Source organism: Ornithodoros turicata, chromosome 3 (assembly GCF_037126465.1).
Source record: "Ornithodoros turicata isolate Travis chromosome 3, ASM3712646v1, whole genome shotgun sequence".
In the NCBI taxonomy this organism is placed as follows: Eukaryota; Metazoa; Arthropoda; class Arachnida; order Ixodida; family Argasidae; genus Ornithodoros; species Ornithodoros turicata.
The window spans coordinates 97,647,929-97,670,365 of record NC_088203.1 but is presented as its reverse complement, the minus strand read 5'-3'; the positions used below and the strand labels follow the sequence as shown (position 1 = coordinate 97,670,365).

The following is a 22,437-nucleotide window of genomic DNA, read 5'->3' as shown; positions in this document are numbered from 1 at the left end:
AAGGGGAAATGAGCAAAAGGCGGCATTCCATGTATTTACAGAAGCGATATTCCCCAGGATACTCCAGCAAAAGAGCAGCAGTGCGGCATCAGCAGCATTTTTCTTGCTTATTTTTTTATTTTATTTTTTTTGCAATTTCTTTCTCTAAAATGTTCCGTAGGAGAGACAAGAAACGCGCACTGCATCGCAAATTGTGGTAACATAGATGGACAGCTGGACGCAGTCCTCTTCGATATCCTGTTAATAGTTGAAAAAAAATCCCGATCCCGTCCGGGAATCCCTGGATTTTAAAAACAGCTCGGGATTCTGGACACTAATTCTAAGGAGCCCAAATTCAATTAATCCGACTCGTCGAGATTAGGCTTTTCGAACTGTTTCCCCCTCTTCTCTTCTCTTCTAGGTCAGGGACGTGCGTCCGATTTCCTTCACGTGATCACTGGATCTTCCACTTTGCGCACAGAAAGCCATTTCGAAAACTGATCCGTTGGATTCTCTTCTCTTCTTTTTACACTTCTGTTCTTTCTATATTCCTTTCGTCCGGTACCTCGTTTATTTCTCTAGAACATGTTGCCTTGCCGAGCTCAACACATTGGAAGGACATTGAAAGCATGCTTCAACGACAGCGATTAACGACTGCCATTGCTGGAAGAAATATTTTCGATAACAGCGAAAGAAAGTGTAACTGTCTGAACTGTCGTACCGCGAAACTGCCTTAAATCCTGTCTTAATTCCACGGCATGGCATTCTTCAAAATCGCTTGAATTTTTTTTTTCCTTATCCGAAGCGTATACGAAGAGGGGAGTCAATTTCTGTATTTTCTTATCCGTAGGATAAAAAGTACCATATTTCTATCCGAACCCTACTTACGATGTCCTTCTGTACACTTTAGCCATTGTTACACATACCAAGGATTGATGGATGCTTATTGATAGACCCCGCACGTTTAATCGAAGGAAACTTCATTGTAGCCATCGAATGTTAAATACAGTGTGTTTCGTAGAGGAAAATCACGATTGAGAAATATGCTGGCCAGCCGATCGACACCCGCAAATTCTATATGATTGCTTAGTTTAGTCGCACAGTAGGACTTGCAGATCGAACCTGACACCTGCACACTTATGATATATAACTTGGCGATGACGATACATGGTGTATTCGATGCCAATACATACACGCACATGGTTGCCTAATGCCAGTTTGAGAAATGGCCTCCATTGTTTGTTTGTTTGTTTGTTTGTTTGGCCGGCCGGTCGGTCGGCCGGTCGGTGCGGGCGGCCGGATTTTTTTTCTGTGTTCTTCAAACTACAGTCTTGACTACCGTTCGACGTCGTTGTGCTCTTTGTGGATTGACAATGTATGTATGTATGTATGTGACGGATGGTGAAGTAAAGTCAATTAAACGGAAACTGTAATTAAGCAGGTAAACGTAATTAAGGGGAGTTAAATTATATTCAAGATTACCTGAGGTATATTTGGTTAATAATTCGGTAAGTAACTGAGGTTAATTAAAGGTTAATTAAATGCACTTACATATAGTAATTGAAAGTGCCGAACCGAAGTCAAATACAGACTGGAGGTGGACAACCGGAAGTCAGGTTAGATCGGAAGTGAATAATGGGAAGTCAAGTATAGACAGGAAAAGGCTCTGAATGCTAACGCGTTTCTCTACCGCTAATTTTTTTTTACTTCCGTGTTAGCGCAGCGAGGCAAATGTGCATATGTGCGGCGTATACACGTGTACAGATGGAGAGAGGACAGCAGGCAGGAGCGGAAGACACGGGTGTTAGTATGCATCCCGGGCATACTTCAAGGAGAACTGTCCCGACATTCGTATGTAAAGTCTGCCCGAGGGAAAACCCAGGGAAAACCCCGGACAGCACAGCCGGTGCGGGGATTCGAACCCGCTTCACCTCGAAGTCTCGGCTTGGAAAGCGGTCATCCTAACCGCTATGCCAACGGGAGCCGGTCTAATTACCTCCTCTATCCCTCCCGTAGCGGGGGAAAAAGAGGAGGAATTAAGCAGGCTTTCTATATCCAGATGACGCTGGCACAGTTCCCTTTGAAGTCGGCCCAGTACATACAAACATCACGTCTCGCCCACTACTTTCTTCGTTCTTTCTTCCTTCCTTCCTTTCTTGTCTTTCTTCGTATGTCCACTCCTCAAAGCCACACTTGCTTCAAAGTGTTCACAAGGAATCAATCCGGGCCTCGAAAGTTGAAAGTTCGTATCTCGATAGTTATCTTATTTTCGTGCATTTCGCCTCATTAACCCCGTGGAAAAGTTTTCTGAGTATAAGACATGGAGTGATTTTGTACGAATGCAAATTTTCGAGGCGCACTTTTTGACCCCCATTCATTTCGCTAACATTAATAAGACTAAGAATGATTGCTTTCTAAAACCAATTTTCTCAACGTGCTTAACGAGTCGGCACGAACCAACATAATATAACCGATGTGGCAGCGGTCTTCAAGGCTTGGAGGAATTCGAAAAATAAATAAAACATATCCCCGTCCAGTCGGTTTAAAGACTTTGGTGAAGTGCAGGTGCTCATTTGAATATCTTTCTTGTTCTGTTCCCGCTGCAACATAACAAAGATGTTCGATAACGTACGTTTATGTGCGTAAATGAAATATTTTATGAGTCAGCGGTTGTACCCGCCGTTTCCTTTATGATACGGAGCAATGTTCGACTTACGCCAACTACCAGGCAGCTGTGCCCTCATGCACTGGAACGTCCTATTTCACATGTTAGTTACAAGCAACTTTGGCGACATGAAGGTACGGTGCAAATCTACGTTGGCAACCCTATGTTTTGTTTTGTTTTACATCTCGTCGCACTCTTTATTCTTCCTTCTTATATGGGAGGGGAAAGCGCGTGTCTGAGAGAGCGACCAAGTTGACCTCCAGTTTTGCGTTTCCTTTCTTTTCTTTTTTTTGTGTGCCATTTCCTTTGTCTTATATTCTGTGGACCCTTTACCTTTTTTATTGAGAAGGGCACCGCCAGCAGGGCACTAGAACGAACAGGTCTCATTCCACCAAACTTCTACCTTTCATAATTAAAAGGAACGTAATGAAAACTGGACAACGTTCCAAGAGTCACAAAAGCAGAAATTTTTATATTTTGTGAAATACCCGTAATTAGCGCCTCTATATTCCCTTGGTTATTGGAAGTGAAATTCTGCTTATTTTATGATATCCTCTAGTCACTGTCCAATGACGACGATGTCAAGACGCGTCCAATAGTAGGGATTTATTTTGAATTACGGCAGGCTCATCTTGAAAGCACGATTAATTACGGGCCCCCAGATGTATATTTGCTGTCGTATACTTAGCACTGACCGCGCTAGGATGCATGCACCATAGTGACATCTGGTGCCAGCTCGTAATTAGCTTAGGCTGCGCGAAGTAGCAGAATAAAAAACACGCTCAGCGATATCACCGGGAAGCAACTAAGTGCTCGTTAGCGTATGCAGTCTTGAACCTCTTCCGCATCTAGCACATGTAACGTTCGTTACGAGCATCTAAACAAAAAACAAAAACAAAATACCACAAACTGTTCGAGAACTCTAGGTATAACAATAACCTTAATAATTTTTCATTCCCACTGAGCTGAATCGCACAGGTTATCCGGCCAAAAATAAACAAGAACATAGTCTCCTGTGTCAAACGCTTCCGTGTATGGTCACAGAAGTAACCGCTTGGCACTAGCTATCATCTGTCATGATCAGCTCTAAGTCACAATTATTTATCATCATCAATATTCTACTGTCACAATAACAACATAACTTCAGCAGTTTTTTGGTGTGATATCACGATACGTAGGGAGTTGGGTTATTCGGTCTGACACGTACATTACGTTGTCGTGTGTTCCTTGGCTCTTTCCGCAATGTACTTTAACTATGATTGTGAAAGTCTGTATTAGTTCGGCTGGCAGCACCGTAATTTCTTCATCTACTATACCCACGTATGTGTGTCCAAGCAAGTACATGGTATACCTATAGACTAATTTGCGCGAGTGACGTCACGATTTGCGGAGGCGCCGCAGATCGTCTGCTTGGTGTGGGCAAAACAGCAATGAATTGGAATGATTGGAGTGATCGTTTTCATGCAAAGTAGGCATGCCGCAAAGCCGTGTATCCTTCGGGTACACAACTCGATGGGGGAACGGGTGACGAAATCACTTTTCATCAGTTTCCGCGCAATGCAGAACGAAGAAATCATTTGATTGTGAATCGGTTTTGTGTGTCGGAATCATTTTAATCAGTTAAACGGCAAGATTCCCTGACAAAGATTCCCTTTGTGAGATTCGTTCACGATACCTATGTACAAATAAACGACACTAACATGAATCGGTGCGCGGTAGCAAACCATTGTGTGCTTCCAGTGACTTGTACGCTTGCACAGTATCAGCAGTGAACTGCTTGGCGAAAACATTAAACTACAAACTACAATGCGATTTTGATCGCCGGCATGTTTTGTGGCTGAGCTGTCCAGTTGTCGATGTGCAGCGCAAAGGGAACGTGTCATGTTGTATACCGTTCATAAACAGCTTCGTCTTTTAGCAACACTTGTCTCATTCCTTCAGAGATCTATTTCGGGTATTCGGGAAAGAGACAGTCCAGAGCGGTGTAGCACTGCAATACAGCCGATGCCACATCTGCGGAGAGCATTCGCACGCTGTGTTCAGCGTGTTTCGCGCACACCAACCTCGCGCGGGCACAGATGGCGCCACTTGTTTGTAAACAGTAAACTGGTCTTAAGTAAACTCGCCCTTGAGCTGTGGAACAAGGATTGCGCATTTGTGGCTACAAATGAGCAAGAAAGCTTGGCTATCCGATTCCCTCACTGCACACCGCTCGGCAATAACACGGAACCAATCAACGAGCCTTATTTGGTGTGGTGCCTGTCGTTAACAAAAAAAAAAAAAAAAAGAAAGAAAAAAAACCGCTCCCCTCACACAGAGACAGATTTACAAAAAGCAACGACAAAAAACGAAAAAGAGTGATGTACAAGTCGACAGTGGAGTTCTAGAAAGTCCCGCGACAAAGAAGATTACTTCAATACCGAGCTTTATTTTACCTCTTTTACTTGGACTACCCTTATCCGAGAAACACAATGCTGGAAACAGGACTCCGTGGAATACAAAATGTCATCAAAGCCAGCTATTTTTAGGGAACTGTCTCATAAAAGGCGGCTTATCTTCTGCCATGCTTACGTTCTTCGGCGTGTGCAGTGGGCAATGGGAAGTACTGCGTAACACTATTTTCGCCTTTATTCTTACTTTAACCAAACCGAACAGTCTTCTACACTTGGGGACCCAAATTTTTGTCATAAGACCAAGAATAATCCTTCGTTTTCTTCTTCCCGCAGCTCAGGGAATGCATTCACAATCAAAACCGCTGTATGACACTACGTTTACATTATATGTGTGGAAAGCAGAGACACAAAGGCTCAAATTACCACGTATGTTTAGTCAAATGTGACCCTTTTAATTATTTCATGCTCTCAACGTCGCTCTTGCCTTGGTTAATATACGAAAGCTTTGAGGATTGAGTGTAACACATTGAACCTCGTCCACGCTGAACTTGAGGCAAAACATGCACACAACAATAGACGAACTATCAAGTAATGTCCATCGGTATACGTTTGCGTAGTTCGTCGAGTGCGTTATGATTTTTTTATAGTTCTGTTTATTCTTCAGCGTTGCAGGATTATAAATTGTTAGTCGTTGGTTTGTGCATATTTAGCATAGCTTGCGCCGTTTACGTACAATTATCTCATCTGTTGAGGGACGGTAGCTACATCTGGAATCGGCATCGCACCGCCTTCTAGAGGATCTTCTTGCGGTTGTACTTCAGGCAGGTCATCGATGCGCATTGCTGTTGCTTGCTGCTTAGATAATGCTTGCGAATATAAGTAGAGGCGGACAAGAATGCTCACCTGCGATAAAGGGAATATTCCATTATCGTACTATTTGTCGGAACCCGACCTAGACTTCTCTGCGGTCTTAAAATTACCTAGTTTTGCACTCTGATGCAGCTAAGTTGTTTATAGATCTACGCTTTCTTTATGGACATCTAATCCTTCTATTGTGAATTATGGCGATCCGAATATATCGGAGAGCATCTGGGGGCTGTGTAACGCACGTTATCCATCAGAGGGTCCCATGAAGGGACATGCTTTTGAATGCGATTCGATTTAATTGCACGTGTTTTTCTGCCAGGGATCCCCAGCGAAACTCATGAGGACCGACACCAGTAAACGTCTACATACATACATACAGGCATACATGCATGCACACATATATACTGTACATACATGCATACATGCAAGCATACATGCATGCATACATACATACATACAGGCATACATGCAAGCATACATACATACACACATACACGCATACATACATACATACATACATACACACACAAATAACACACACAGACAGACAGACACACACACACACATACATACATACATACATGCACACATGCATACATGCCTACATACATAATGCTGGACAAAAGTTTACGAAACACGCTCCGGCGTATTCCTTTATCAGACTGATACGGTAGCTGCGAATGCGACTGTACGAACTTACAAACATGTGCTTAGGTAGACCAGTCACCTGTTTCTAAGTCGGTACGGTACCATTCACTCTTACGGTGTCACTGAAAGGAAGAAATGCGCAAGAGCGTGCTTTGTGAGCATGTGTCCAGCACTGTACATGCTCTACATGCACTGTACATACTCAGGAATGTCTCTCAATAAAGCGATACTGCTTCGTCGTTCGAGAATTGAGGATTGCTCACAATGGAGGTGATGGTGGGGGGGGGGGGGCAAAGTGCATATTTCGACTGAAGAAACGTACGTGCAGGAAAAGAAAATTGTGCCACAGCTCGGGTCCGTTCATAAGCCACATCTACTTCATTTGAATATTGATCATCGCGATGGCATACCTCTATGACGAGCCAAAAGGTCGCGTACCACAGTCTTAGATCAGTGGGTATCTAAAATAAAAATAAAGGTTAAACAAGATGCAGTGCATAGCACAGTATAAACATTGTGCCGCAGAAAAAAAAATACGAAGGACGAACGTTAATCTTGTTTTGTCCTTGCACAATGATGAGATAATTTGCAATAACCCTTATGAGTGACAACAATATTGTAACCTTGCAGACGAGAAGAAAAGTCGCCCCACCTTAAGTCCTTGTTTGAGACGTTAAGGAGTAAGTCTCGATTACGGTATTTTTCGTGTCTCCAACCCTTCCATCCACGACATACACGGCATCTCCATCCCTTTTCTTGTAAGACAATATTTGCTCGAATTTCAACATTCAAAAATTACTTTTTTGTTCGCACTATTCCTGAATGGAATTCATTGCCCTTTAGAACTGTTCAGAGCAAGAGTAGTGATGAATTTGAAACCTTGTACATGATGTCTGTGGTAGCTGAAATGTTGATATATGTTCTCGCGATATCCTCTTGCTACTGAGGTCCCTGTTAGCTGAATGCATTACGTAATTGTGCAAAAGTATATTTCTGTCCTTTTGTATCCCCTCTTCCTAGTCCATCTTGATGGCCCGCAATGTTCGTGGATAAATAAATAAATATGCAGCGTTCCGAAGTTAGATGAATCACAGTAATCCGATGTTACACGGTCTTCCTTCGTAGCGAGTAATGATTATTGAATGTCCGATGCTTACCCAGCTTGATATCCTAATGACGTTGACTACAGTTCGTGGCTGTATCATAGAAAGAAACAGTTTCAAGATCACGTGGTTTGATAAATAAGAAAAATAATAAACGTTTGCAAGCTTTCCCTTACGAGGATAAAGGACTCGTACGTGACGGTACATAGACTATGCACGTAGTTTCCGCCAGTTCGAATGAGCATGGCGGAGAAAGCGCACTCCAGGCCCGGAACGTACTCCTGAAAATGAGCGAGCGTGAGCCAAAGTATCGTGTCATATTTATCGTCTCAAAATATCGTCTCGTATTCAGCATGAGTGATGCTCACAGCTTTGGCGCATTGAATCCAATACAGACAGACGCATACGTGGATGGTTTGCAGCCCGATGTGCAAGCTTAGACGGGAGAGACGATCTGGACGATCTGTAAATGGTGTCGTCATTAAACTCTCGTATAGTATGTGGCGCATAACGTTGACGTTTCTCACACATCCACGTCAGAGCACCTTGCTTCTTCTTGTGCATGAAGAAAAGCACGATGTGACAAAATTTATTTTAAATACTTTGGAAATTTTGAATATTTTTCTGATTATTTTTGCTTGACGCCTAACGGCCGATCAGTTAGAAGTTATTAAGATGCGGTATACCTGGAGCCTTACATATGCCAAGAGTGCCTACGGTTGACGTAGTAGCTACGTAGTAGTTTACCTTAGGTCGCGTCTAGAGTTGTGTTAGAGTTCTTGCAGAACGCGGGTGAAACATAACGAACCCAGTGTGAAATATGGATTAAACGTAGAGCTCGGTCAGGACATGGTGTTATGCAACACACCGCACATATATTTCACAACATCAATGCCGAGGAACACAGTCTCGTATTAAAAATATCCGTAATGCGCTAAAATCACGCGTGTGGACGTTACATAAGCCCCGGTGCTAACTTTTAAAATAGCGTGGGTAAAGCGGTGTTATCACTGCATCGTAATGAACCCTGTACTTTCTCCTCGTGTACCACTTTTGGCGAATCTACGGATCTATCAGGAACCGATTTCCGTGATTCGCTGGTTGTTTGAGGTCTCCCCTCAATCTTTTGCCCAAACTTCTGATTGCAGACCACTCGATGAAAAACCCTTTCAGGATCAGGACACCGTCAAATAATCTAGCGTATTCTTCCCAAAGTTCTGCCTGTAATGTAACTGTTATACTACTGCAAGCGTAAACCTACCGGAATAGTCTGAGACCTCATAGATGGCGTCGTAGCCGAACTTTGCTTCTACTATGGTTGTCAATACCATGATCACCTTCATAAAACGAAAAAAAAAGGGGGTAATGTTTGAGAGACCTGCAGTAGAAGGTGCGCAATATAATACTACGGAATTGCCTGTACAATACACTTCGGAAGCCAGCAGAGAGTAAAATGAGTGCACGTGCGCACGCTCCGCTGCATTATGTCAATAAATAACACTTTTCTTGGAACCGCAAATGAGCCCGTGTTAGCCGTACATTTCTGACTTCGTCACCGCTACCGAGTCTTCAGTTTCTTCACACAAATCCTGTTAATGTACCACGAATGTACCAGATGTACCAACAATGAACCACAAATGTACCACAAATGTACCACAAATGTTCCCCAGAACGACCAGCGGCATGACTGAGCTGGTTAAGGCGTCCAGGTCGTTCGCGGTAGCCAAGGTCGTGCTGAAGACTGGTAGGTGCTGGGTTCGAATCCTACCACCGGCTGTGCTGTCTGAGATTTTCCCTGGGTTTACCGAAGATTTTCGTCGGCGATGATGTCGGCACAGTTCCCCCTGACGACGGCCCAGGACGCATACTAAGCCCCCCTGCCGCCCACTCTTTCCTGCTCTCCTCTCTCTGCTGTACGCCGCTCGTAGACACAGTTGCTTCGCGGCGCTAACACAGAATAAAAAAAAAAAGTTCCCCAGAACGAATGCGTGCGTTTTCCCACCATCTACAACGTTGTAGCAACCGAACACAGCATACATAATATACTTCAATTCGTGGCTCACAGTGTAGGCAATTACGAATCTTCTGGTTCCGTATTGTTTCTTCCAGAGCGACGTTGGCATGCCTTACTGTAATACGCTGACAGGTTCTATAGAATCTGGAAAGTAGATGACGATAGCTATGCGGCTTACAGGAACGTGTTTATGTCAGACACGTGAAGTTCGGACTTAAGATTACTTATTATTATGAAACTTTGTAGCGTCATCATTCGCACCTGTTGCGTGATGATGCATCAAGACTGCTGTAATGTTTTTTGTCAAGATTGTGTCACTGGTAACGCGTACACTTGACCCGGATTAAATTTCTCCAAACGTGATGTAATCAGTCAGCAGAAAATGGCTGTGGTATAGTAGTGATTTGTTAAAAGGACAGCTGAGCTGTCACTCACTGACACTTACCCGGTACCCGGGTTCGAATCCCGGTGGCGGCTGTGCTGTCTGGGGTTTTTCCTGGGTTTTCCTCAGACGTTTTCAGACATATGTCGGCACAGTTCCCTTAGAAGTCGGCCCAGGACGCACATTCCCCCAGGGTGTCATTCGTGACGTTGCCCACCTCTGTGAGGCCGACCACGGCGAGCCCTTCTACCAGCAGCACCACCACCACTGACACCATTTCCGCCCCCCGCTCGTGACACCTCGTCGGGCGTCGCCAAGTGGGAACTGGCCCTTATCCCCGAACTCATAGATGTGATTTGACTTGTGCAAGTCTGCGCCAAGACCTATCCTCGCTCAAGACAGTTTGCGTCTTTCAAGAACCCTCCAGCTGGCTTACTTCAAGCCGCAACCAACTAACTTTCACCGCGTCTGTGAGCGAGAGTTTCGCTTAAGTTTGCTCTTACAGTTTGTTTTCCAGTATGAAAATGCGACATTTCTTAAACTCACTTGGCGACGCCCGACGCGGTGTCGTGAGTGGGCGGCGGAAATAGACGTGTATATGTGAAATAGACGGTAATAGACGTGTAGCGCAGACGGGGCGGCGGAAATGCGCGTCTACTCTCGCTGCCAGACGCGACGTCTTGAGCGGGCGGCAGAAGTCGAGGCGCATTTCCGCCGCCCTGTCAGAGCGCACGAATTTCATGTTCCCACCACAGTGGCCTTCCGTCGTCCAAAGCAGACGAAAAATCAGGAGGCGCGGCCTTTCTGTGTCACCTAATTGGTCGCAGGTATATCGTTCTCGGCAGTTCTCGCCGACGTCGTGAAAGAAGTTAGGCATAGCAATTGGTTTGCCTCGACGTCTATCCTGTCTCAGCGCAGGAAGTGCGCATCTATTTCCGTCGTCCGTTCACGACGTCGCGTCGAGCGGCGGAAATAGACGTGCATTTCCGGCGTTGGAAGAGGAGAGACGTCGAGCCAAAAAAATTGCCATGCCGGTCTCTTTCACGACGTCGGCGAGAGGTGGCGAGAACGATACACTGACGACCAATAAGATGACAGAGAAAGGCCACGCCTCTTCAGTTTTCGTCTGCTTTGGGCGACGGAATGCCACTGTGGTGGGAACATGAAAATCATGCGCCTTGACGGGGCGGCGGAAATGCCCGTCTATCCGCCGTCCGTTCACGACGCCGCGTCGGCCGTCGCCAAGTGAGAACTGGCCCTTAGCGTCAGGACTTACAATATGTGCCACACCTGTCATCTCGTTCCAACGTTTGTGCAACGTCCCTGTAAAGAAATCGATGACCCATCAGCTCATGTAAAGCCAAGCGAAGGCAAGATTGTGCGTGTTATGTGGCTTCCCGAAGCTGCCCTACTGGAGCATTAGCCAAGTCGGGTTCAATTATGGCGAGCTTGAATGACGGGTGTATCAATCGGCAAGTTTTTCATGTACCCAAAATGAAGGGTGCTCCTGGGACGCTGAACTCCGCGATAGGGCTTCGCTCTGACGGATTTTCCTAAGTCACGTGATGCTTCTTTCTTCTTTGTCCGAGAGCACTGGTGCGCGAATGTCGATGCATAGAATGCGACATGAACAAAGAGGACACGAGGCACTCGTCTCTTCGTTATCAGTTGTATTGTTGCAGATATCACCGAGGTTAGCCTTCTCTCCTCTTTTGCCCCCCCACCCCCACCCCGTTTTGCTTTCCAACTCAGTCATTCCATGCAGTCGCCACGGAATTTTCTAGACCACCATAACGATGTTTCCTTATTTGGCAGGCCTTTCCCTTGGCAAGCGTCTGCATTTAGTTTGCGGGACACAACAACCGCCTGGTGAAGCCTCAAATATGCAAATTAAGTGTCGTCTCTTTTGTGGTCAGGTTATGACTTCGCCGGAGAGATATGGTCAGGCATTTAACAAAGGGGCGTCGGCTTGGAAAGTAATTCCGTTACGCGGGCTTTCCGTGAAGAAGCCCGGTGTTGTAAGCGCCGATAAAAGGACCAAAACTAAATAAGGAAAGCTTGTTACTGCCCCTACGAGTACTATTGCTGTTCGAGAAGAAACATTTTCGTGACGTCTTTGCGTGAGACTTTTCTGTGGATATCACCACCTATACCACCTAGAAGAAATGGAGCTGCAGGCGACATATGAAGTCACCATGTAGCTGCAGCAAACACTCAGTGAAGAGAAGAAGAAGAAAACGCACCTCATACGCTTCGAACGTGCCCGTAGAAAGCAGCTTCGTGTAAATGCAAATAGCGGTCTTTGACACTGATCCGGGATTACTTAGGGTGAAGTGTCACAACGCATTTCACGGCACCTGAAGTTGTGAGGGTTGCGACGGGACTCTGGCAAAGTGTTACTGATGATGAAATGGCTGTTATAATCTAAGAGGTCCTGGTATCTCATTATGCCTGTTAGAGCTGTTGGTACCCTTTAAGCAGTTTCACTGTCCTGGAGTCACTGTGTTGCGTTCTTAGTTTGTCTCTGAAAGCGCACTCCGTCGGCGCAGATACTCACGCATTTTGATGAACCAAAGAGTGAGGAATACGGTCACTGTACACGACAAAAAAAAGAGCACTGTTTGGGTTCTAGCACGTGCATTAATGACCGCCATTTCTTTGCACCCCGAAAGTTATAGGGCACGCTACCCTAGGAATATCTATTGTTAGGAACTTGCCACGGCAGAGTATATGAAGAAGGTCGACTTGATACGCATTGATTGCATTAGACGCGTTTACATGAAGGCGACATAAGTCGACTGGCCGAGATAGGTCGATCTCCCCTCTCCATGTAAACCCGCCTATCGACCTAAAGGGGACGTCGACGCAGCAGAAATAAGTCGCTACGTTGGGGTATATCAGACGACTGGAGTCGTCTCGCCTTTGCTATGTAAACCGGGCAAGTCGACTGTGCTGACGGTTTCCGCTACGTCACAACCGCATCTGCCGCCGTGCTCCGCCCGCAACACAGAAGATGAACATGGCGGCGGTCACGGTTGACGTTCCCACCGGTGCAAAGCGTTTAAGCCAGCAGCATTGGGCATCGACTGGGCCGTTGATCGAAGGCTTTAACGTTTATGGGCGCAGTAAAGGAAGTCACACACTGATAAAACAGTAATGCGATCGCTAAGTAACCACTTTAGTGCCTTGGCGGCGTTGTCACCGACTGAATTGTCCGCGGACTAGGCGCATCGCCTCCTGCCATGTAAACCATCCCAAGTCGATCTTTGCGACCAGTCGACTGTTGCTTTCAGTCGACGTATGCGCCCATGTAAACGCCCCTATTGTTAGACACAAGCAGACTTGTACGTATCTTGATTACGTACTCAAAATATAGTATTTTAAATACTTTTTCCGGTATGTCCGTTCTCTACTCAATACATTTTGCGACATGTGTTTTCAAATTTTTCAGTATTTCCTACTCAGTATTCAAAATACTTTCCTTTCTCGCCAAGCCGTATCCAGCACAGTACCTCGCCGTGTCCGGATATTTATTTATATATATATATATTTCTTTTTTTTTGGGGGGGGGGGATTCGGGCAGATTATTTATCCTCCTGTACAAGAGGCTGATCCCACGCTTCGGCCTTCCTTGTCAATAACCCGACCCCTTCTTCGGAAAACGGTTCCTATTCATTTTGCCAGGTGAATCCCCAGGGTATTAGGCAGAGGAGAATCCCGGCATTTATTTCTTTGCTCACCAAGGCAATAAACACGTGCCAGAGGTTGAAAGACGTACCCGAGCTGACGTACAGGAGGGATTACCAAGTTTTGGGTCGGAACATATCACCAAAGTTTATTTGAGTTCACCGAAGTTCACCAAACACTACTTGATACCAAGAGCTTGCAAATAAAAGATATGCTTCAGTCGGGCGGATAAAGTTTATTCCCTTCATTTGTATACGCGGCCGCGTAAGAATATGCGTTTCACTTGCAGCTAACACCAATGTACTTTAAAGAGTATCTTAAATACTTCTTAGATTATTTAGTATTATACCCAAATTACTTTTAGTTTTGAGTATATTGTACTCGATTTTGAATACTTTTGACGTGATGTATTGAGTATCTTACTTTAAATAATTTTGCGCAGTATTTTGTACATATCTGGGCAGAATACGCAGAATCAAGGAGGATATGCGTCCGGTCTGCAACCCGAACGTGCAAATGAAATCGTAAAATCTGTGCTCTTGTACATGAGAGGAAATAGTGAAAGTTCTGTATAGGTATGTGAATGTGTTAGCGAGCTCGCAAAAAAAAAAAGAAAAAAGAAAACAATATCGTTGCTCACCAATTATCGTGTCTCACGGAACTAGTCTTGGAATCACGCTCTGAAACCGGATTGATTCCGAGCAATTGGATACTTCGAAGACGGCTAAGAAATATCTTTATGGTAGAGGTATTTCCCAGGGGGAGCCACTGGTTCACTACTTCATAGCCTCGTACCGTTGAAGGGTCGTACATAACTTCTTTCCTTCCGCACCGCCCCCAACGAAATTGCTCCCTCCTAAATATTACAGGTTGAAAAATCAGCGATACGCTCGTAGTGTGAAGAAGGAAGGGCAACGGTTCAGATGCTCTGTTCAAGAACTGTATTGCTGTAGACAATTTATGGTTTCTAAACCGGAGCCGTTCTTGCGTTGGTTTCATCGTACGCCGTGATAACTTCCGTATATCACATGTTATGAACGTAAAGTGCAAAGCTTCAGATACCAAAATGTGTTCCGCGCGACGTCTATCAACAGTTCATACATCAGAAATTGATATAGCAACGTCTTTTATCAAAATTGTACGATCTGTGATATTCTTCTCGGAAGTCTTGCTCAACTATTACGTACTTAATAGCGTTAACGATAAAACAAAAAGAGCTCATTGGTGACGAACATGATGATAAACGCAGGAAGACACGAACAAAACACGCAGACAGAAGTTTCACCACAACTGAAGTTTACTAGCTAAGACGCCCGCCAGGAGGCTAGCATTACACGGTACTCAGGTGGCCATCATAACAGCAAGTCATAATAATGATTTTACGAATCGCGAAAAATGAAGTGTAATGTGTAAGTGTACTGGGGTAGCCAGTTCGACATCGTCGAAACTCACGTCGCCATTTTTTTTTTTTTTTTGTTGTTGTTGTTTTCACATCACATCACATCGCGAAAAATGTTTCATCATAGAACAAATCCAGAGGAATGCAGGGTTCGTGTTCTTGTGTCGAATTCATTATTGTCATAATAAGTGAAGCTTTGCAATGAAATAAGCATGCAGCGAAATGACCTAACGTAGAGTAATATGAGCGATGCTAGAAAATCCCTAGGCGAAAGAACCAAGAGGGTCACATGGTAACAACTTCCACTGTATTGTATTGAACGAAAAAGAAAGGAATAAAGGCATAGCGACAAAGTATTTTGGTATTTTGGGATATTTTTATCTACATGGGGAATTCATCCCACGCTTTCCCTTTTATGCGCACAAGAAGACGCTCATACGGCGAGGTTTCTCGGCAAGGAAATTCTACCATAGGATTGCGCAAAAGAGGGACTCAGGTCCATGATAGCGAAACCGCCCTAAATATAAGGGGATTGGAGCTTTCTACATTTATGTGGAAAAAGCTTTTTCGTTGTCCACCACGAGAAACCTTGTAAATACAGAAAGCTTCAGTGCTCTTAAGGAAAGCCTCCAAAGCGGTCCTCCATTGCACATTCTTCAGAATTTCAAAGAAAGATCTTGCAGCACTCAAAGAAAGAATAAAGTCATTGTATAAGAACATGTTGCAGTGACATTATGAAATGAGTCCATGTGGCAACGCTGTTTGTGACCAGCTTCAGTGAATGTGAAAGTGATGGTGAGTGGGGAGTTTCATGTGCGTGTGTGTGTTTGTGTTTATGTGCGTGCGGAGTCATTTGTCCAGACCCCCGTCCTACACTCCCCTAACAACCCCCCCCCCCAAATGTTCAGTGACACCCCCCTAACTTTTTCACCTGTGTACCCCCTACATGGGTAGCTCTTGCTATTTCAGCCTTAGACACGTCAGTACTGATATGTTAAGCTGTAATGACCCCCCGCCCACACAATTTTTTCAAACACCCCTCCGTGCTTGGGGTTCTAGATAAACCACTGTGCGTGCGTGCGTGCGTGCGTGTGCGTCTTTTTTTCTCGTATAGCCCTAAATGTTAGGAAGTCTGCGATTTCGCTCCTCAGTTAAGTGTCGCGAAATAGCATTGTATAGTTGCACCATAACGCTGAAGTTTTACATATTCATAAAGCGCTGCAATTCTATTTGTGTTTGGTTGCGTAAATACTAGCTCCTTCTAGCTAATCTCCAGGCAACCTAATTGGTCCAGGTCTTTCAACGAGTTGTGCGGCGCTTAGAGCAAGGAGAGTTGACATCACGGTACAGCTCGAGTTCTTAATCCGTGATGCATCCTGACGTACCTGCGACAAGATTTGAGAGTGCTGTGGTGTAGTGTAGCGTGATCAAGGTTCGAAGCTCCACAGAGCGTGTTGTCCCCCCCTTCCCCCCCCCCCCTCCACCCCAACGCGCTCGCTCCTTGCTTCTACCACGTTTCTTTGTCATTAAATGTTCCGCTGCGTTCGAGAACGTGTTGTCTTCGAAGACAACTCGTTCGTCAAGTTCGTCCTTCTTGTTTCTTCGTCTCGGGTTTTACGTTTACCTCCGAATTCATACAGGGTGTTTCAAAAAACGTGTCATTCGGACTTAATAAAAAAACGGGGCGACGGAAAAGTACGGGGTAAACGGCATTTGTGTCGCAACTGAATTTGCCACCTTGAAAAAATATTTTCATTTGATTTTAATTGAAATAAATTTAATTTCTTTAATTGAACTCCAAAATTTCCCAAGTCAACCTAACGTTTTTTTTACAGAATTAGAGAGCCCGTAGCGAACTTAGTCAGATCCACTAAGAAATCTGCTCGATATTGCAAATGGAACTGCCCAAAAAAAGTCCCGAAATTGAGGCTTCCAAGTTTCGGGTATTCAACGGCGCACCAAATCAGACGCAAAGATTCGTGGAGAGGAGGACTGCTCCTGCCCCCATGAAAGATATAAGGTCGAAAAAACACAGGGCGTGAAAAAAGAGGCGGAATCGTTTTTGTTTGCCGCTTATCAACGTATGGTGGAATGTCACCTGCCTCGTCTTGTGCTGCACGCCGGTCCGGCGATAAAACTGTTGTAGCTTCATGGGGGCAGGAGCATGTCCTGCCCTCCGCGCATTTTTCCGACTGATTTGGTGCGCTGTTGAATACCCGAAACTCTGAAGCCTCAGCTTCGGTACTTTTTTTGGGCAGTACCCTTTGCAATATCGAGCGGATTTATTGGTGTATCTGACTAAGTTCGCTACAGGCTCTCTAATTCTGTAAAAAAAACGTTAGGTTCACTTGGGAAATTTTGGAGTTCAATTAAAGAAATTCAATTTATGTTAATTAAAATCAAATTAAAATATTTTTGCAAGATGGCAAATTCAGTTGCCACACAAGTGCCCTTTACCCCGTATTTTTCCGTCGTCCCGTTTTTTTATAAAGTCCGAATGACACGTTTTTTGAAACACCCTGTAGATTCGACTTCATCTACACTCTTAGAAATGAACTTCACCGCATAGCACACTCCTAGCCAACCATAATCTTGAATGATATCGTTATTAGCACTGATTTGTTCAAAACTGGAGGCGTACGTCCTTTCTGTGACACTTATGCTGTTCATAATTGTCACAGAAAAGGCGTACGCCTCCCGTTTTCAACAAATCACGGCAGATAATGATATCATTCGCGATTATGGTTGGCTAAGAGCGTGCTATGTGGTGAAGTTCATTTTTAAGAGTGTCGGCTTGACTTGCAGCTGCCTTGGAAGAGTGTCACAGGAGGCGTACGCCTTTTCTGTTACAATTATGTTCTGCATAATTGTCACAAAAAAAAGGCGTACGCCTCCTGTTTTCAACAAATCAGGGGAGAAAACGATGCCATTCGAGATTATGGTTATACGGCTAGACGGACATTCCCTCGAGGAAATCACAACTACTAGACGACTAATTACCTAAAATGCATTAATGAACTTATTAATTAGGAACATTCCTACAAAAACGAGACAGCAGAAGGGGAGACGGCCTTTGTTGAAAGCCTTTCTTTTTTTCTTCTTTTTTCACTCCAGGAGCGAGCAAGTACACTCTTAAAAACGAGTTTCATCGCATAGCACGCCCCTAGTCAACCATAATCTCGAATGATATCGTTATCTTCCCTGATTTGTTGAAAACGGGAGGCGTACGCCTTTTTTGTGACAATTATGAACAGCATAAGTGTCACAGAAAAGGTGTACACCTCCCGTTTTCAGCAAATCAGGACAGATAACGATATCGTTCGAGATGATGGTTGGCTAGTTGCGTGCTATACGGTGAAGTTCATTTTTAAGAGTGCAGGAGCGAGCACGTACATTGAAGTAGCCATCGCCAAATTTTGCTATGGAAATTTTACTGTGCAAATTTTGATATCATGCTGCGATAGATTTTATAAACCAACTGCGCTGTGATATATAGCTCCTTTTTTGTGTTAGTAAGCTCGCTAACATACCTGAATGTATCCATGTATATTGGATCAGTTTCCAAGCTATATTAACCTTGCAGAGCATGCTGGCAAACACACCAAGCAGTATAGGCTCTCTATTTGAAAGGTTAATCTATTCTACCTAGTTGTTATTCTATTATGCTAATACGGTCGGCACGTGTGCCGAAAAACATGCTGTGACAAAATGACGTTCAACAATAAGATAGGTATCGCTCTCGCTGAACAGAAGCTCATACTGCGAACGGTGGGTGCCGCAATTTTGAGGTGCATTTTTTTGAAAGCATAGGGAAAGTGGGGCTACTTGAAGACGGGGCAAGCTGAGGACAGTTTGAGTTTATCGCGTGGCATTTTCTTAGCAATATGTTTTTCTCATCTGTGACAGCAGGGTGAGCACAGCCGTTGCTTGGGCTTTGAAGTAACGTGTTGACGCTCTGCACGTGGCTTTGTAGAAAGACGTGAAACGCTGTTTTGTGGATGTGGTCGAGGTAAGAGGGGCCTTTTTTTTTTTGTCCCATCTGTAACTTTCACGAGCATTGACTTCCAATTTGCTCATTTCTGCTCCTCGGCTAATAGAACCTCACCGTTATGATGCTGTGTCACTGCCCTGTGTTTCTATGTGCACTACTCGTGGCTGACCGTTTCGACTGGCCGAAACAAAAGACAAAATTTAAACCCGGCACTAATTTTCTGATGTCCTCAACTTACCCATAGGGTGGGGTAAGTTGATGAAAATATGTAGCCTGTAATTTTTGGTTCCTACGAAATAAATATCTGGTTTAGCACCACAGTAATTTGTGGACCATTTCTCAAGGGTTTGGGGATTCAGTTAACCAATTATGGTACAATTTAAGCGATTATTCCGGCTGCTATTAACAAAATAGCTCAACTGTCTTAAATATACACTACCTTACCCTATATTGAGTACCTGTAATCCGGCTATGTGCTCAAGGCTCAACTTCCTGTACACTCTTAAAAATGAACTTCACCGCATAGCACGCTCCTGACCAACCATAATCTCGAATGATATCGTTATCTGCCCTGATTTGTTGAAAACGGGAGGCGTACGCCTATTTTGTGACAATTATGAACAGCATAAGTGTCACAAAAAAGGCGAACACATGTGATGGTTGGCTAGGAGCATGCTACACTCTTAAAAATGAACTTCACCACATAGCACGCTCCTAGCCAACCATCACCCCGAATGACAACGTTCTCGCCCTAGATTTGTTGAAAACGGGAGGAGGAGCCTATTTTGTGCCGTGCATAATGGCACAAAATAGGCTCCTCCTCCCGTTTTCAACAAATCAGGGGCGAGAACGTTGTCATTCGGGGTGATGGTTGGCTAGGAGCGTACTATGTGGTGAAGTTCATTTTTAAGAGTGTATGCGGTGAAGTTCATTTCTAAGAGTGCACTTGCTTTAGTAACGGCTGGGGCAGAGTGGGGCATTGATTCCGAAATAAAGTGTTGAGCGCGTGAAACGAATAGAATCGGAGTTGAATGAGTCGAACACGTCTCCGTGCCAAACATCGATAGGAAATCGAACGTAATTCTTACTATTTCGAGCGGTAGTACGTTTTACAAAGCACATAGGACATTATTCCACTTCTCTGAAAGCAAACACATCTGTGACCATAGAAATCATAAGGATCCATATCATTTCTACGTCTGTAACAGATCGTATTGGGTTCGACATTTTTCTGTCATAGTTTGCACCAAGTTGTTTGTTATGGCATAACTTCAGTTCCTGTACATCCATTTGTTGGTCGATAAACCATTTCCTCGCAACGATTAGTTTGCTGCACGACAAGCCGGGGAACTAACCGTACTTGTGCCATGAGCGCCCGACAGCGTATACTCCTGAAAGTTCACCGAGGCTTTCGATTTCCTATAGTGAGAGAGGAACGAAGCCGAACATCATCAACATCATGAAGTATATTATGTTGTGACGTTGCCAGGAAGATAAATGAAGCGTCGCTTAACGGAAGACCTAGCTTGCTTGGAGGACGTGCTGGCGTTGATAACAGCTTGTTCTTTCGTGCTATCACGTGCAAAGATTTGGTTTTTCGCACCATAACGTGAAAAGTCAGTCGATACAGATAAACCTGTATAAGGGCAGCTAGCCAGTGGATAAGATACAAATTTTAAAAAAATGTGTTACCATGGGCATATGAGTACAACACCATACAGACACGAAGCACAGACGACTGAAACCAGCCCACCATTTAGACAATGAAAAAATGGCTAGGAAGCAAGCGAGCTGATGAAGATGGTGCATGACGAAAAAACCCCGAGACTAGTCTTCTAGTCTTCGTGTTTGTGTCTCTCCCTTCGTGTTCCCTAGTCTCGAGGTTTTTCATCATGCAACACCATTTAGGTTACGCAACGCTACATGAATAAATGCAACATCGGTCGTGGGAGGAAAAAGAGGAGGGATAAGGAAAGAGAGAGCGAGAATGGGATGCACGAATCGAGGTCAAACATAAACAATCGTTGCGAGTTTTGCTGGTCGCTTTCGCGTTGTACTGAACTCTAAGAAAAGAGGTTGCGAAAAGGTGGAAACTTCTATAGTTACCACCTAGGTCAACATGGCGCCTAATAAAGGGTGTAAAAGGGTGCTAAAAGCAACTATCACATATCCAAATTGCTACAAAAAGGCGTACGCTCCCCTCGCTCACCCAACCAGAAGCTATAACGCTAGCATTGTAGGTAGCAGGTGGAACTTTGCAACCTTTTAGGCACAACATATGCGACAACGATTAGACGAGGAACCAAGTAAACAAGACGAGGAACCAAGGAAACCCAAGCAAGCTTCGATGGTTCATACAAAGTGTGGAAGACGGTGCACCAGGAAGGCATTCTAAAAGCCGTAGGCTATAAACGACAACGAGGGACGAATGATATGGCGACCACTCGAAACGTTATCCCGTACCGTCCGCGAAGGGACGGTTAACCAAAAAAAAGGGAGGGGGGGGGGGGGGGTGTTGTGGGCAGAAGACGAAGAGGCAGAGGAGGCGAAGGAAAATAATAAAGTTACGTCCCAGTCAGTGTTCTAGGCTGGAGGCAAGGGGTCTTCCGTGTGGAACATTACCTCCTAAAAGGTGTAACTGCTCCACCGTTTTTTTTTTTTTTTTTTCTAAGAGTGTACTCGACAAGTTGTACTACAGTTGTACACTGTACCACTCGAGTACTCGTTGTACCACAGCGAAAAAAATTCGGCGTTATATTCGCATTTCCTACTGACCAACCTCTTATGATCATTTGAGAAATTGTCTCGCTAATTTTCCTGAATTTTTTAGGCTCCAACAAAAACGATGACGTCACCAACTTGGTTGCTTGGGCACGCTCCCATTTACGAGCGCGACGGTTAAGCACCGGATGATATGTACCGAGATTTCAGCGCGCGTCCGAGAGCCGTCATGCAAGAAAAATCAATCAAGGCACCGATTACTTTGTTGCGGCCATAACTGTCTCGCGAAGTAGGGCGTCGAATTATCAACATTGGCGTCTCATTAGAAGAGAGGGAACCTACACATGACCGTGTTCAAACTGAGTTGAGTGTCTATCTCAGTAACGTTTAATACTACAGAGGACGTAAAACCGTTACGGAAAATATGCAATATCCGCGGGCGCACTATCTTACTGCTATACCCTGAAGTCCCTACAAGATCGCTCCCACTACGTTGCCTTTCAGTGGGTTCCAGGGCATTGCGGAATAACTGGGAACCACGAGGCCGACGCTGCCGCTGCCGCTGCACACCAACAACGACCTTCTATG

The 22,437-nt window shown here is 44.6% G+C and overlaps 1 protein-coding gene across 2 annotated transcripts in view; it reads right to left on the bottom strand.

The window, feature by feature from the left end:
• The window catches only part of LOC135388946 (adipokinetic hormone/corazonin-related peptide receptor variant I-like), a 64,450-nt gene extending 54,649 nt beyond the window's left edge, over positions 1 to 9,801 (bottom strand). The window contains exons 1-7 of one of the 2 annotated variants that reach the window (XM_064618832.1): positions 9,719 to 9,801; positions 8,917 to 8,992; positions 8,024 to 8,118; positions 7,832 to 7,936; positions 7,710 to 7,748; positions 6,963 to 7,013; positions 5,628 to 5,940 (exon numbers count right to left, since the gene is read on the bottom strand). In XM_064618832.1, coding sequence (XP_064474902.1) covers positions 5,773 to 5,940; positions 6,963 to 7,013; positions 7,710 to 7,748; positions 7,832 to 7,936; positions 8,024 to 8,118; positions 8,917 to 8,992; positions 9,719 to 9,778 — 594 coding nt within the window. In that variant the 5' untranslated portion in view covers positions 9,779 to 9,801 and the 3' untranslated portion in view covers positions 5,628 to 5,772. Of the gene's footprint in view, positions 1 to 5,627; positions 5,941 to 6,962; positions 7,014 to 7,709; positions 7,749 to 7,831; positions 7,937 to 8,023; positions 8,119 to 8,916; positions 8,993 to 9,718 lie in introns of those variants that run through there. The other variant, XM_064618831.1, reaches the window with a different exon arrangement.
• Between the last annotated feature and the right edge of the window lie 12,636 nt (positions 9,802 to 22,437).